The sequence below is a fragment of the Poecile atricapillus genome, chromosome 8, assembly GCF_030490865.1.
Source record: "Poecile atricapillus isolate bPoeAtr1 chromosome 8, bPoeAtr1.hap1, whole genome shotgun sequence".
NCBI classification, from domain to species: Eukaryota; Metazoa; Chordata; class Aves; order Passeriformes; family Paridae; genus Poecile; species Poecile atricapillus.
Window position 1 is genome coordinate 10,876,905 of NC_081256.1, and position 16,078 is coordinate 10,892,982.

Consider the following 16,078-nt stretch of genomic DNA (forward strand, 5'->3'; position numbering starts at 1 on the left):
TTTCATATTGCAGCTTCCAGAGCTGGTTTACTTCCCTATATCACCTCCTGCAGCCCTTCATCTTTCCAGGTCTGTTTCTTCATCCCTCAGATAAACAAGGGCAAGGGGAAAGGAGGGAATGAACATAGCAATTCTTAGAGCTGTTGTAATAGCTTTCTGTGCAGAGCAATGAACACAGTGTGATTTTTGGAGGGATTTATAAACAAGTTTTGAAGCCACAGAGGGAATATATTCTTACCCTCAAGGCACATATGCATACTCATTAACGTTAATGGAAGCTGCAAGCATTGAACAGAAAATAGACCAGGCAGTGGTAAAAGACACAAAGCTCTGTTACCCACTTGGGAGTCACACAGTGCCCAGGACTTGGCTGCTGGTGCTTCAGCTGTGTTCTGCTAGTCTGTCCTGTGTACTAAGTGACTTTTTCTTTATTCTGCTTAATTTAACAAAACTACTTTATATATTCCTCCTTGCTCTTTTCATGATAGGATGTTACTCATTTGCTGAGACTCTGCATCTGGGTTAAAAAAGCCCAAAATTAACTGTGCAGCTCCCCTGCAATACAGCTATTGCTCTGCTCTCAAGGGTGATGGAAGCTGTGATATTCTTGATAATGGAAAAGCCTTAATAATGCGTGTTCAGGGAATGTTTTGCTGATTTACCAGATTAACTGCAAATGCAGCCAGTCCAGGAGGAGCTGCCTGCACTCAACTGAGGCCAGCAAGCTCTGCTAAACATTTGTGACTCCTGCTGTGAGCATGTAGGCTTTTCTGCACTCAGTGCAGAGCCCCAGAGCTCCAGGGCTCAGGAGAGTTTATAAGCCTGGTCGCAGCCCCAGGTCCAAACTGCTGGTGAATTCACATCATTCTGCCCTGGAATTAGCTGGACCATCTCAGGCCTAAGAGCAGTGCATAACACAGACATACTATATGGGAGATTTTCTCAGGCTGCTGTCCTCTGACTGTACAGGTCACTGTAGTCCCTGGACATGCCAACAAGGCAAGGAAATGTGAGCCATTCATTCATGCAGTTACCTAGGATCTAGGACAGAGTATTAGTACAGGTTTCACATCATATGAAGGTCACTAGGCTGCTTTTAGAGCCAACCCACTCCTGGAAGTACTTCAGATGTGCTCTTTGAGGTGTCTGAATCAATAATCTCTGCCAGAAAGACCAGAAGGAAGAGGGAGCCTCTGAAAAGAGCTAAAGTGTGGGTGGTCTTGTTCATTCTGCATGGTTAATTTGCAGCCTCAATAGACAGACCCTGTATTACTGTAAGGTTATAATATCAATAAACCTATTCATTGTCAGCAGGTCACAGTAAGTAATCATATTTGTGACTTTATTTCATTTTTTGTTTTGTTTATACCTCAGGGGACCATAATGCTGAAATATTATGAACTGAAATACTATGAAATACTAGATTCTTGCATTATTTTGCTTCACTGAATGGCTCTGAAGTCAAGGCCAGGAGAGGAGGGGAGGAGAAATCCAGGTTAATTCTCTTGCCTTATTTTGACAGCACATCACAAATTGTTAAGTAAAATGAAATGCCTCTGAAACTGCAAAAATAACAATCTGAGAATACTCCTACTACACTTCTGTTTTACATACTGTCTTTGGCATGCTTTTCTGTTTAAGGCATTGTGGACAAATGAGTAAGGGCTTGAGAGATCAGACTGAAATCCTAAAGCCCCTATTTACTCTCAGATCTGGTCTGTGATAAGAGATGTCTGGCAAAATTCATTTGGAAGAAAAAAAGCCCACAAAACAGCTGCACTTCTTGTAATACAGCAGTACATTGGATTTCCACCTCTTTGTCTTACCTTATTTTGAAGTAATATCCTAATTCTCTTCTCACTTTAACAACCAAATGAGACAAATCCTCATGGACTGAAGCATGACAGCTCTCAAACCATTTTGTGCCCCCTGCACTCACATTGGCTTTACTGGGAATGCACAGTGCTTACAGAATCACATCCCAAGAGATTCAAGTCTAGCTCCAGGTGAGATCCTGTCATGGCCAGCCTCAGTGTCATTGGTAGTTTCTTTCTAAAGACTGAATATAGCAGTCTTGGTTGGTGCACTGGTTTGCTGCTTTCATCCCTTCCACTTGGCTTAATGCTGGATGACATCAGGCAACATAAGCCTGACGTGCTGCAACTGTGCTTGGCACTTCGTGCTTTTCCGTCCATCCGTGAGCAAACACTGCTGTGCTGGGGTAATGTGCACAGCACTGACAGCTCCACAGAGCACAGCTTCCTTCTTCAGTGCCATCAGCTTGCCTGGAGGTCACAGTGTACCAGCCTGGGCTTTTCACGGATGCAAGAGGGGAAAATATAAAACAATGCACGCATAATTTTGGTGCTGATTTTAGTGGCCATAACTTTAAACCCCTGGCATGTCAAATGAGAAGCACATATTCCAAAGTCTGATGTGGTTTGTACTGGCTGCTATTTCAGGGTGGGGAAAGACTTAGAAGTGGACAGTAAAAAGCTGGAGCATGGTGTCCTTTACATCAGCAAGGGCTTAATATCCATTTCCAGTACAGTGGTATAATACTTGCCATGGCTCCCATAATTTCTCTGAGATAATCGTTTATAATATTACACCTTCAAATTCCCAACCCTCTTGCATGTAATGATTGAAGAATTATAGCTCCCCTTATGCTTAGTGGTAAAACCAATGCTACAAATACAGGACTCTGAGCATAAACATGCCTGGAAAAAACAGCAGTATTACCTTGGGTGGTTTGCCCTAATGGTGCTTTGTGGGATTAAGGAGATCCCCTCCATGGATGCTGCAAATGGAGCTCTCTCCTATTTCCTCTTGGTAAAATACCAAAGGATGGACTGGCTATTAAACCTTGCCTTAGAATCACTGGGGTGATGCCAGAAGTCTTAGTTTCAATGGGGTAAGGGTTTTGCTTATGACAATGGAAGTCCCTTAATATTTGAATTTTGATGAATAAAACAGTAAGTAACCTTCTGATTAAAATTTTTAAAAATCCACAGCCAAAAAGAAAACATACCAAAGTGTGCCAAGCACAAACTTGAAGCTTTAGGACTAGTGTGGATGCGAAAGCTTGATAATATGTCTACTGATTTTCTTAATTATGAGTGTTTGCAAGCAAAGGCATGAAAACTCAAAATGTTCTATGAGTCTGAATTTGTTATTTTTGGTTAGAGGTGAAATAATTTTTACTGGTGGTGTGGCCAAGTATCTGTAGTGACTCACTTCCATATGATCCCAGCTCTGCAAATGTGTGCTTGCATGTCAGTAAGTGTTATGCCAAATGGAGACTTCTCTAAAATAATACTAAGTGTTGTCTCCCAGGGGTGTAAATGGAGGTACAGCCACTGGCTCAGATGACCTTGAGCATTTCACTTGTACCTCAGTGTCATAGATTCCTCCTTTCCTCCAGAGATAGTGAAAAAGCTTTGTTTAGTGAGGTAATTTGCAATCAGCTTGTGATAAGAATGTTTCTGCTTACATTGAAAACTTGAGCTGATTGGACACTGCTTTTGTGAGCAGTACTATAGAAAAAGGCTTTTGAATGGAGAAGGGAATATGTGAAAAACACTTTCCTTGCTAATGTGAAATTCCACACACCTAGCAGGGTTTCATTTGTGAGCTCAGAGCAGTCACTGTGGAAGCCGAGACTTCAAGCAACCACTCAGTGAAGGAACTGCTCAAGTTCCCTTTCTCAGCTTCGTATTGGTATCACTGATACTGCAGAGTGTGAATAAGGATGGCAAAATCTGAGCTGCCATTATGGTGCAGCTCTGAAATGCTGAATGCCATGGGTTTACATAACAGACAATCCTAGGACGTGTGGGTAACAACCCCACAGAGCTCAGGCTGCTCTGAGCTGTGCTCTGCCATAGACTGTGCCTTCGTGGGGATGAATTCCTGCAAAGAGAGTCACTTCTGAAAAGTAACAAAATTAAACACATAAACACTAAGTTATAACAATGATCTCTGCTTTCCTCTTCCTTTTTCTGCTCCATCTTTGCCTTTTCATCCTCCATCTTGCTTCTAGGGTGGAACAATGAGGTCAAGCCTGACATTTGAAACAGGAGATGCTTCTCCTAAAGCTTGTTTGAAACTGCACAAAACACTGTCAAAATAGCACTGTCCACTGCAGTCATACCAGAATTTATGGGGATTAGGCACAGCTGCTTGACCCTTCTAGATCAACACTATTACAGGCTCTATTAGTTTCACTACAGTATCTGCAAATAAATGCAGGATGAAATGATAGATGCCAGGCACACAGAGCTCTGGGTGTGAGGCAGCTGATAAAGTGTGGCCTGTCTGTAATTTTGTCAACACTTTATTTAGAGTTGAGTAGAGAGGAGTCTCCCCTGTGGAGATGGAAGTAAAATGGGAGGCATTTTTCCTAAAGCTGATTACAGTGAGTATTTCATAGCACTCAGCCTCTGACCATAGTGCTGTTGCTGTTACATTTCCAGGCACTGCTGCCTGCCTGTGAGCTGCTCTGGCAGTGTTCTGTCCACTTCAGCTGTCATCATATTCACCCAAAAATGTTCAGTGACAACTTACAGGAACTGCTTCTTCAGGGTCACGCTATGGCCTTTTGGTAAAGGAAAGAGTGCCCCTTTCACTGAACCCTTGCTCATTGTGGCTCATTTGCTTTCTGATGCTCCTGTTGTGGTGACTCATCTGACCCTGGCCATGGACTTTGTGCTTTGTTTTGAAATGTGAGCTCAGTGGTGGCGGAAGGACCTGCTGGACCTGTCAGTCAGTGGCAGCTTTGTACAGCTGCCTCAGGAATGTACAGAGCCCACTGATCTGCGGGAGAGGGGATTGCTGAAATCTGTTGGTTCCTTGTCGCTGGTGGAGGCATCAAGGAAGCACAGGAGCCTCTGTGGGGCTGCCCTGCCTGTGGAACAGCTGGACACAGCACAGCCCATGTTGAAGTCCCCACGAGCTCAGTATTCTGTGCAATACCACCTTGGTAGGCCTGCTAGTTTGATTTAATAGGCTGCAATTATTTTAGAAGCTCGGCAAACAGATTGTTACTTATATAAGCAAATAATGCATTTGACCTACTTATGTTAGCTGTAAATAGAAGATAGGCATTGCTGTGGATCTGAAAAATGAGGAGTCTCATATCTCTGGATAAATTATTCAAGTCTTTGCATATAGTAATTGCCAGTGTTCTAGTCTGGTTGTTTGTGAACCAAAGCAACAAATCAAGCGAGCAAATACAGACTATTTTTGTAGATAAATAAAGTAGGTGAGTTAAACTTACTATTTCATTTAGCATTTGCTCTTGCTCTAGCTTGATTTCCTTCTTTACCATTTCTCCAGTAAACAATGTTGGTGTCCACTCTTTGGGTGCATGTCCTGGTTTTAGAAATCCCCCAGAGGCAGGAAGTCTTGCAGAGATTTGTTTCATTCAATGTCTCTGTGAGCACTGGCTCAGAGAGCCTGTGTGCTGTACCTTCTCCAAGAAGTTCATGCAAGTTCAGCAAATGATTTCCCACGTTGTTGCCCTCGGCTGTCAGAGGCAGTAATCGATAGCAGTGTTGTTCCTGTGATGGCAGGAGCTGCGTTCAGACTGGAGCCTGCCTCTGTTTACAGGAGCATGGACAGATGACACCACCGAGGCCTTCAGTGCCTTGGGCAGCGGGGAACGGGAGGAAGCAGCTCAGCCTTCAAAGGCTCACTGCTCTTGTGGTGTCTCCTACACACCAAGCTCATGTGATGTAGGTGTCTAAGGCATGTCTTGATGGGACTTAGCTCTTCACACACCACCAGAAGCTTCCTTTTCTGGACAGAGGAGAGATCTTTTCTTTCTACAGGCCAACAGAAATGCTGCTGCACTTGCAGCCATCCCATGGCACAGCCTGTAGAAACTCAGAGCATCACCATCTTCTGTGTGATAGGGAAGCTGCAGAGTGAGAGCTCCATGAGAACTGCACCGCAACAAAAACGCTGATTTTGGGGGGTGGGGAAGGCTGGTGTCGCCCATTGTTCTGCATGTGAAGTGCAGTCAGTTTGTGGGGAGCTAAAATAGAGCACTAGCAGCTAATTCACAGTAAACCAGCAAACTCTTCAGGTTTCATTTTCACAATGTCAAGACTCCATAAATGGTGCTATAAATTAGAAGGGTTGTACGGATGTTTCTGCTCTGTGGCTGTTTTACTGTACTCTGCTGTGAAAAAGCTTAACCCCTCAATACTCCAGCTCTTCATAGGTTCCTGCATGAGAGACACCAACAAGAACATAGACTTTGTAAATTAATTTGTCTTTATGCATGATTCAGTAATTCTGTTTGCACATTCTTCACTAATGATGCTTGTGATAGAGAAATTTCCATAGCAATTGCCTTTCTCTAGAGTTCCTTCAGAGTATATAGAGCTACAGAAATTTTTATTGTCACTGTAAAACTGGTTGCAAAACCTGTTTTGCATATTGCAGACTTCAGAATGAACCAGAACTTCGAAAATACTCATTACATGTGTGGGCAGCATGAGGATCTTTCCCCAGTAATCCTCCCACCTCTCTGTCCTCAGAGCCTCTTCCACTGGAAAATCTATAACTTAAACCCATGTAATGCCAGAGATCTAGCCCCTTTTGTATGGTCATATTCCTTCAAGAATATTTTTTCTTGATGGGTACTCAGCAAGTAACCTAAAAGAAGTTACTGTGAGATTTTCATTTGCCTCCATTTGCACTCAGCATATCAGTTTTCCTGTAAAAGGAGGATGATTGAAATTGGCTATTCTTTCCTTATTTATCCAAAGTCTTTCTTTTTCTTGCCTTACCAGGCCTGTGCTAACTGACAATAACTTTTAGCCACAGTGAATAGTACACAACAGCTTGATTGCAAAAAATTTGTAATTATTTCCCAAATACCCCTTTTTTTTTTTTTTTCCTTTGCCTACTCAGTGTTATCTGGAAAAATCAGGGATGTCAATTACTCATTCTTTAAAAAGACAAGGATGTGAAGTTCAAATTATAGGAGAGCACAAGGCTGGGCATTCAGGAGGAGACATTAATTTTGTAATGTTTTGTAAGTTTTTGGAGACCTTTGCACTGTAGGAAAGGGTAATTGGCCAGGTGGAGATAGAGAAGTAAGGGCTGTGGAGAAGAAAACCTGGAAGTCAGTGTGCTCTGGAATATGGCAATTTGGCTAGGGACCCTCTGCACCATGCTGATACTACAAAGGTTTTGACATATCCTGGGACCTTTGGGGCTGCCCTTGTCAGCCCCTGCAGCGCTGGCAGGAGGCTCTGGCAGCAAGGCACTGGTGCCCCAGGCTGGCTTTTGTGAGCCCCAGGAAGTTGTGGCAACCTTGGCATACACAGGGCGTAAAGGACTGTGGTGTTGGGAGTTCAGTTTTGTGGCCCAGATCCACAGCCCTGAGCTGAACCTGGGAGCAGAATCTCCAGCCATGGTGCAGTGCTGTCCAGTCAGCTGCAGTGCTTGGACTGCTGGAGCAATGCAGAGCTGGATTTAACTGCAGGCCCTGGTTCTGCTCTCTGTTGCACTGATGTTTAATTCTGGAGTATCAGTCCCAGAGCCACAAGCTCTCCACCACTTTGAATTAGAGCAGAAATCAATCACCTTAAAAGCCAAAAGAAATCATAGCCAAAATAAAGGGACCTGAATACTTTTGAGGAAGTATCTTTAATCATAGCCTTGAGACATACAAGTAGCACGTCAGTATTATTTCATGACACTGACTTTTAGTCCTTTCATTTTCAGTATAGTTTTGTCCTCTTTAAATGCCCAAATAATTTCCGCTAAGAGCTAATAGATTCAGGAGGGGGAAGAAATATGTACTGCTTGAAACCATTGTGCTGAAACCACAGTTTGAATTGCCTGTTTGAATTAATCAGATGGTCCTTTTATTCCTGCCATGTGCTTCCCTTCTTTTAGAGCATCTTTTAGGAAAGGAGGAGGTAACCTGCAGGGAAAGGCCTTGTGACAATGTTATTTTGAGGCACAGATTTTTTCTTGACAGAAATACATTCTCTGATGTTACTTCAAACTATTGATGATGTTTCAATAATAGCTTGCTAAGATGCATCTTTGTGTGTGTATATTTTATGGCTGTTCACAGTATAGAAACTTTTGCCTTCAGATATTTCTTGGAGAGGAAAAGATGCATGTTCAACACTGCACGTCTCCAATAACTACAGGTTTTTTTTGTTTTGTTTTCTACTGTTGCTTTCCTGTGATAGGAAGCCCTGTGCAAGTTTTGATAGAAGTAAATAAATTAAAATAAGACCCTTGTGTTAAATACCTTAGAGCCTAACATGGCAGAAGAGAAATATTAAAAGGTGGCATTAGGAAGCAAAATGATAGGTGAGGCCCCGTGGCCTGTGAAAAGAGATGAATTAAACTCAGGTCTCCTGAGTGCCAATCTTTTGCACAGTTCAGATGACTGTGCCTTTTAAAAATCAGTTTCACTAAGACTGTTCAAACTTCATCTACAGAGATAATGAAATCTAACCCAATATAAGCACTGGTGCACAAATGCACTTAAGATCCTGTGCAAGTAACCCCGCTGGCATTAATGAAATGAACTGCTTGTTCATCGTCTTGAACTTGCACATATATCTATAGGCTCTGTACTGCCCTAAAGCTGGATGTTCTCTTTAGAATTACGTGATGTAAATCAGAAGCTGTGCATCTGTGATTCAGTATCCAGCACATTCAGGGTTTAATTAAAGAAATTATATTTCCTTTCACTCCTGGTGGCTCTTTTTGATAGAGTTACTCCCCAAAATACAACAAGATTCATTCCTTCTGCATTTAAAGTCACATTTTTAATAATTAAAAAAAAAAAAAATTAGTCCCCAAATAATTTCTTCATTGAATTAATAGACTCCTGTAGAAATTGAAAGTCAACAGTTTTCCTATATGTGGTTTTATTCTGTTTGTTACAGTGAAGAGAACAATTCACTGGATTGGTCTGTGGAATGCAAAAGCTGGAAAATACCCAAAGGACAATATAAAATAGAAAAATTCATTTTAATTTTTAGATGTTTTCACTCATTCCTTATACAGTGAGCAAATAATAAACAACAATCTAACAACATATTTTCATATTTCAGTCTCTACTTAAAGAATTAAAAAATACTTCAGAAGAATACCAGAAGCATTCTCTATTTCCAGAATTAACTATGAAAGGGAGATTGTCTGGGCATGTCTGAAAGCTATGCATAACCTTTGCGCTACAAATATCTCATTTCAAAAATGTCATATTCTCCTTATTCAGTAGGGCTTCCATGAGGCTATTTTCAGCACTGTGCTTCTGGCTTTGAGATGAGACCTGGAGTTACTAGAGCTGCATCTCTTGTTTCCCTTAGTTTGTTCGAGCCCGATAGCTGCTTGGAAGGGTTGCCCTGCTAAACATGGAGACTTCTGCCCAAGCAGTGGGAACTCTGGGGAGTTCACTTTTGTCTGCAAGGATCCTTGTGTCTCCAGACTATCAGCTGTGGTAGCTTGGGTGGTTCTGATGCAAACAAGGAGGTGCTGGCACAGCATTCAGAGCTCCCACTGCTGGGGCAGCTCCTGAGAGGACAGGACCATGGAGGAGGTGTTGAGCATCATCCCCTGAGCACCTCCCAACTGCTCAAACTCCTCACAGGCCTGGTGCTCTTGTGATTGTGTGTGTCTGCAATAGAAGCACTCACAAGAGCTTTGTAGTGAACTTTGCGATTGATGTTTGAGGAAAGCTGCACCTGGTGAGGAAAGAACCAATTCTCACTTTCATTTCTTCCACTTAGCTTTGGATCAGGACTCTTGTGCTCTGATGTATACAAGTGGCAGAGGCTCAACACAAGTTACAGGCAACAGTTTCATCAAGGACGTAGTAATTCATGTTGAAAAGCACTTAATTACTCCATGTTTAGGGCAGACAATGTGGCAATATGTGTATCGCCAATATGCCAGCGTGGTTTGCTTTTCATAGAAGTTTATGTTCCCAGCGGGCACTGAATGTTTTTTCTGCCTGATAAATGTCAAGTACTTTAAGCAATCTTGCCTGTTTCTCTCTGGAGATTGCCAAATAATTTCCTTTCATTGGGTGTGGGATCTTGCCAGGGCTTCTGCATTCATGCACATCTATCCCTGCCAAATGTTGGTAACACAGGAACTGCACAAATACTCCCTGCTCCTTTCATTAGCCTTGCACAGGTCTGTTTAGCTGCAGGATTCCTGTTACTTTTCTCTGTTTTTCTGGGCTGGAGCAGTAGTTCATGATGCATATTCCATTAACAGGTGTGCTGTATAGTTCAGCCCTTGCCAGGGAGCTGTGTTTAAGAGTAGAAACCGTTGTTAAATAAATCTAAGTGTCCTCCACCATAGCATTCTTAAAAATAATTCAGTATGCCTCCTGAATGTCCTCCTGGAGCTGAGGGAGTTTCTAGTGGGTGTGAACAGTTCCTCTGTTCCTAGTAATGGTAAAAAGCTTTCTTTGTTATTAGCTCTATCCATTTACCTGTGTATTTTCTCTAGGGAGTCCTATAGCAGCCAATGTTCATGCTCTGTGTAGCATATAGGAGGTACTTTTTAAGGTTTGTAAAATATTTAAACAATTTAGTTCAAAATTTTAGTTTGAAAAATCCAATTTGTCATGAAGGGAAAAAGATCTCAGTAGCACACCATCTCCTGGAAAGAGATGGTTTAGTAAAATAAACTACAGCAAAGGAAAAATGCTTTAAGTAGCAAATGGAAAGTAAATCACCTTGTCATGTTTTACCCTGTCTCATACAGAAAAACGGGGTCATTTGACCTTTTGGTTGATAATGTCACCAATATATTCTAGGCTAATGCTACATATCATGCAATGGCAGATGAGGCTCTGTGTGTCATTGTGGTACTTAATTTCAACCCATGCAAAAATACAAGACTAGATGGCAAAATGTCAATCGTTTTTCCTTGACATTTCTCATTTCCTCATTTGTAATGTAATAACCTGTGAATGTTGGATATGGGAGCTCCAACACCCAAAGATGGGTTTAGACCATGTAGCAGAACCTCTTCAGTGGGATAAAAATTGTGAAAATGTAATTAGGGAAGAGGAAAATATGCTTTTTCTATCAATTTAAAAACACAGTACTTTTGACCAGTTTGGGCTGGTTTTAGAAAAAAATATCAGTTAACATTAGCCTTGAATGACCACAGCACAAGAGTAACTCAGTTTTTAATTATTTTGTCCATCATTAATATCCATCCTGATAAGATATCAAAGTGTGGGGTTGTGGCTGTAAGACAGCACATTCTCAGCGTGACACCTGTGGCACAGAAGATGTAAAAGGCAGCACTGGGAACAGGGATCTGTGGAAGCAGAGGAGCAGGAAATGTTCCTTTCTCAGGTATCCATTAGTGATGGCAGCGTGATGCACAGGGAACTGAAGACTGTGAGAAGCCTGTGTTTACAAAATACAGGATTTTCAGATGTAGCTGAAGTAGAGTTCAGGTCATGTACAACATGTTCACAAATGATCAGGCAGTTTGTGCCAGTTTCATTGACTGTCTCTTCAGTTTAATGACAGCAATCTGAATAAGATTGCTTTTGACAGGGTTGTAAATCAGATTAACAGAAGTTGGAGAGAGGACTGAGATCAAGTTTATGCTAGTAGAATATATGAAAACATAATATACAAATAAGACACTAAACAGAAATGAAATAGTGATTTAGCTGGAAGCAGGCAAGAAAAATCTGCTAGTATTGTGAAATACATCACAAGTAATATTTCCTGCAAAGCCCAAATGATTCTGGTAGCCTACATCTTATTCCCAAAAGTCTAGCCTAATACATTCAAGAAAATTAATTTGGGTTAATTAAAAAGACAAATTTAAAATGCATTAGGATATATCCACATAGTGAAAAACTATCAAGCTACCAAACACTCTTATCTGTGGTAGCTTTTGCATGTCCCTAGCCTGCTGCAAAGTGGAACACATTAATTGGAACCATCATGAAAGTATAATATAATTTTTTGAGTATTTTTTTCCTTTTAATTCTCGCAGGATTTCTTTTGCTTTTTGCTTTGTTGTACCTTAGTTATGTGTTAAGCTAAAACAAATGCTGCTTACAAAAAGTAATCTCATTACTTTGTATATGTACACGTTCACAGCTCCTTATTCCTGAACAAAACTTGTTTATCATCTGCCTTTACTGCTACACCTTGTGGGAATTGAGCAGAAGTTATTTAGCAGATCAAAGCACGAGTGTGAAAAAGTGATAACACTGTTTGGATCCTCCTCTGATAGTGAGCAAACCACGTTAGTAAGGTGCTTTAATGTAGGTGTCTTCCAGCTCTGAGCCAGCATCCTCCCAGCCTCAAAATGCTGTCTTTGAGCTGGCAGAGCACTATCTCACTGCTGGCTTTAGGAATATCTTTATGGCTCTTTCTAAAAGAGGGGTTTCAACTCCCTGAGTGCTGCCTGCCTGGGTTAGCATCAGGCATTTAATGGCTGTTTGCTGATGGGTCAGCAAAAGGTGTCTGGAAATCTCTCTGAGCATTGAGTTCAAACTGGCAGATATGCAGTAGTGAATTAAAAGGAGCAACAAAATTTGGAAAGGCAGGAAAGCCACCATTCTAACCTGGCTGCTAGTTTAGTTCTCTGTGCTTGTTTGAACTGGGGGATTTACCAATGAGGTATCAATTACCTTCTAGAAATACAAGCTAGGTTTAGTATATGCGATAAATTTTGTTTCTGAACAGGTTTGTTGAGTCTTGCTTAGGATAAAAACTGACTTCACTTAAATATTTAATGAGGCATTTTATTAACCCTAACATTTAATGAGATGTTTTATTAGCTCTCTATGCAAAGTGAACAAAATGCAATTTGCATGAGTTTCTTTATTGTTTAATTAATAAATGATAATTTCCAAGAAACCCTTGACCTCTCATTTCAAATGAATTAAATCACAATGTTTTGATTTATAATTTCAAAGACAAGGTTTCTATAAGTAACCGGTGTGGAAAGGATCCCAGTCTGTGAGATACTTTGTTGTTCCTTGACTTCACAGAAATCTCACGAAGAGATTCATGAGATTCTAACAATAGAATAAAGTCCAGATAAATCACTAGGATTATCTCAACAGCAGATTTTACAGTTTATGTATGAGTAGTTTCCTTCTCAGATAATGCTGAGACAATTTCTGTGCTTTATGCAAGAAGTTACTATAAATAAAAAGGTCTTGATTCATCACTTTGTCACTGCAGTTACCTCACTGTCATTCCAGTATGACTGTCCAGGATCTTAACCGTTCTCTTGGAGCCAAAAGGAGTTCATTTTGATATTTAGTGTTATGTCATTGGCAACTCTGGGTCTTTAAAATCCCACAGTGATATTTGAAAAGCATATATTTAAAAATGGAAAGTCCCCTGTCCCAAAGAGTTTGGGAGAGAACAGATGTCTCGGAGGAAGGGAAGTGCTCACTAGTTACTTAATCTTGGAGTGTCAGAGCATTCTGAGGGAAGTCTAGGAGTGTTTTGAATTGAGTGTTATTTTTATAGTGTTCTATTGATGAAAAACCAGAGAAAACCAGCAACAAGCTGGTCCCAGGAAATCCATTTCAGAATTATTACACTGTAACAGAGACCCTATGGTTGACAAAGTGTGTTACAGGCTTCTGACCAGTTTGTTCTGTTCTGTTGTCAGTGTCAGCCAAACCAAGACCTCACAGTGATGAGTACACAAAGAAGATTCCACCTCCTAAGCCGAAACGAAACCCGAACACTCAGCTAAGCACATCTTTTGATGAAACGTATATCAAAAAGCATGGCCCTATGAAGACAACCCTCACTAGGGATGCCTCGCTCTCGCAGGTCAGCAGTCCTGCTCCAGACACAGAGGAAGAAGAGCCTGTTTATATTGAAATGGTTGGGAATATTCTCAGAGACTTTAAAAAAGATGAGGACGACCAAAGCGAAGCAGTCTATGAAGAGATGAAATACCCTATATTTGATGACGTAGGCCAAGATTCAAAATGTCAATGTGAATATGACCATCACACTTGTTCTTCTCAGTGTGCTACTCCCACAGTGCCTGACCTAGATTTCACCAAGTCTTCAGTGCCATCTACTCCCAAGGGCTTGCTTTGTGACATACCCCCGCCATTTCCAAACCTGCTTTCTCACAGACCTCCACTGCTGGTGTTCCCACCAGCACCAGTGCAGTGTTCCCCAAATTCTGATGAGTCTCCTCTAACTCCACTGGAGGTCACAAAGCTTCCCGTCTTAGAAAATGTGTCTTACATCAAACAGCAAGCTGGAGCTTCTCCGTCTTCACTGCCACCTCACACACCAGGCCATCAAAAACTGGAGAAAGACCAGACAGTATCTCATGGAACTAGCACCCCTGGGCACACCTCCTCACCTCCTCATCCTTCTACTTTATACAGAACGCAGTCTCCACACGGTTATCCTAAAAGTCACTCCGCCTCACCTTCTCCTGTCAGTATGGGTAGGTCTCTTACCCCCTTAAGCCTCAAAAGACCTCCACCTTATGACTCTGTACATTCAGGAAGTCTCTCAAGAAGCTCTCCATCAGTGCCTCATTCTACAGCCAGAAACACATTGCAAGAAGGAGGAAAGATGGTCAGTGTCTCGGTCAGCACCTACGGGTCATCATCTCAGAGCAGTTCCCGTTCTCGGACACCCACCAGTCCTCTGGAGGAGCTAACCAGCCTCTTCACCTCAGGACGAAGTCTCCTGAGGAAATCCTCCAGTGGCAGAAGATCTAAGGAACCTGCAGAAAGTAAGCCCTTGATTTAATTTTCTTCATCTTTGTATAATAATAACTGCTACTTTATAAAATAACTGCTACTTTGCTAAATCAAATGCTTGCAAAATTTAAATAACTCAGAATTCTGAATTCCTTATAGAAATTTCTTGTAATGAAAAGAAAAATTATTATTGCTAAAAGTTATTTAGTCTTGATACTGTTATACTTCTAAGGTTTTTAAGCATGCATACTGCACTTAAAAGTACAATTCATGGCTTGGTCTTGCAAAAAGAATCAGTTCTCACTAATTTTTCCACAGCTGTAATGGTTCCGTGACAGTTGGGATCTTCCCACCTTGTCACATCTTTCCTTTCTTGATGGATGCTAAGAAAATAAACAGCTTTTAGCAAAATAACAAACAGTAACTGTTGAGAGTTATTTGCAAAGATCCACTGATTTCCCTTAACTTGGCCAGAAATCCTGGAAAATATGATGGCAACCAGAGGTACCAGCTTAACCTTGGTTAAACCTGGGGCAAAGGTTAAAGCTGATGATCTTGGAGGGCTTTTCCAGCCTAAACAATTCTGTGATTCTGTGTAAACCATTCCTCTCTTCCCATGCTGTGCAATGGAATATCTTTCAGCTGGATGGCTGTGACTCTTTGGAAGCTTGTGCTGTAAATTGATCTGAAAACCAACATAACCTGTAAACCCACGCAGGAAGAAATGCACAGAAGGAGGCTGTACAGGAAAACCTTAAGCCAATATTGACTTATCATATGCTGTGTCATAAAATCAATGTTCCATATGCATTCAGGTTTACACTATGTACATCATGTACTTCTGAGCTAGTGAAATATGGAAACTCCTTTTGAAATTAAGAGGAGTCACATGTGTGAAAGCAGAACCTGGCACCAGTATTTCTGTTGCAAGAATGTTCCTGTTCAGTGGGTGTCCTGCAGTGGATGGTCGTTCTAACACCTCCTGTCTCAGTGCAAGGCAGACTTGGGATGCTTTCTCCTCCACTTTGGTAAAATCTGTTTATGACTTTGAATTGTTGACACCTGCCTAATGAAAAAGCTGTCTTTGGAGAGCAGCTGATCTCATGTTTGTGTAGGTACTATATTATGGCTATTGACAGCTCTAACATATTCAATATGGTATGATAAACTGCACTGGTTTATACCTGATAAAAGAGTGTTCTGCTTTCCCAGCTACTTTATCACTACGGAAGGGAACTGAATTCCACACTGTGTTTCTGGTTGTGTTTGTGCCACTCTGTTATGTCACTCATCTCAGTGTGGTCACAGCACTTTGGTCATGCTCGGGGTGCTCAGCAGGACACCCCCTCTGGG

The 16,078-nt window shown here is 41.4% G+C and overlaps 1 protein-coding gene across 1 annotated transcript in view; it reads left to right on the plus strand.

The window, feature by feature from the left end:
• Nucleotides 1-16,078, plus strand: part of NYAP2 (neuronal tyrosine-phosphorylated phosphoinositide-3-kinase adaptor 2) — a 127,535-nt gene that overhangs the window by 61,305 nt on the left and 50,152 nt on the right. The window contains exon 3 of the mRNA XM_058844294.1: nt 13,660-14,757. Coding sequence (XP_058700277.1) covers nt 13,660-14,757 — 1,098 coding nt within the window. The remainder of the gene's footprint in view (nt 1-13,659; nt 14,758-16,078) is intronic.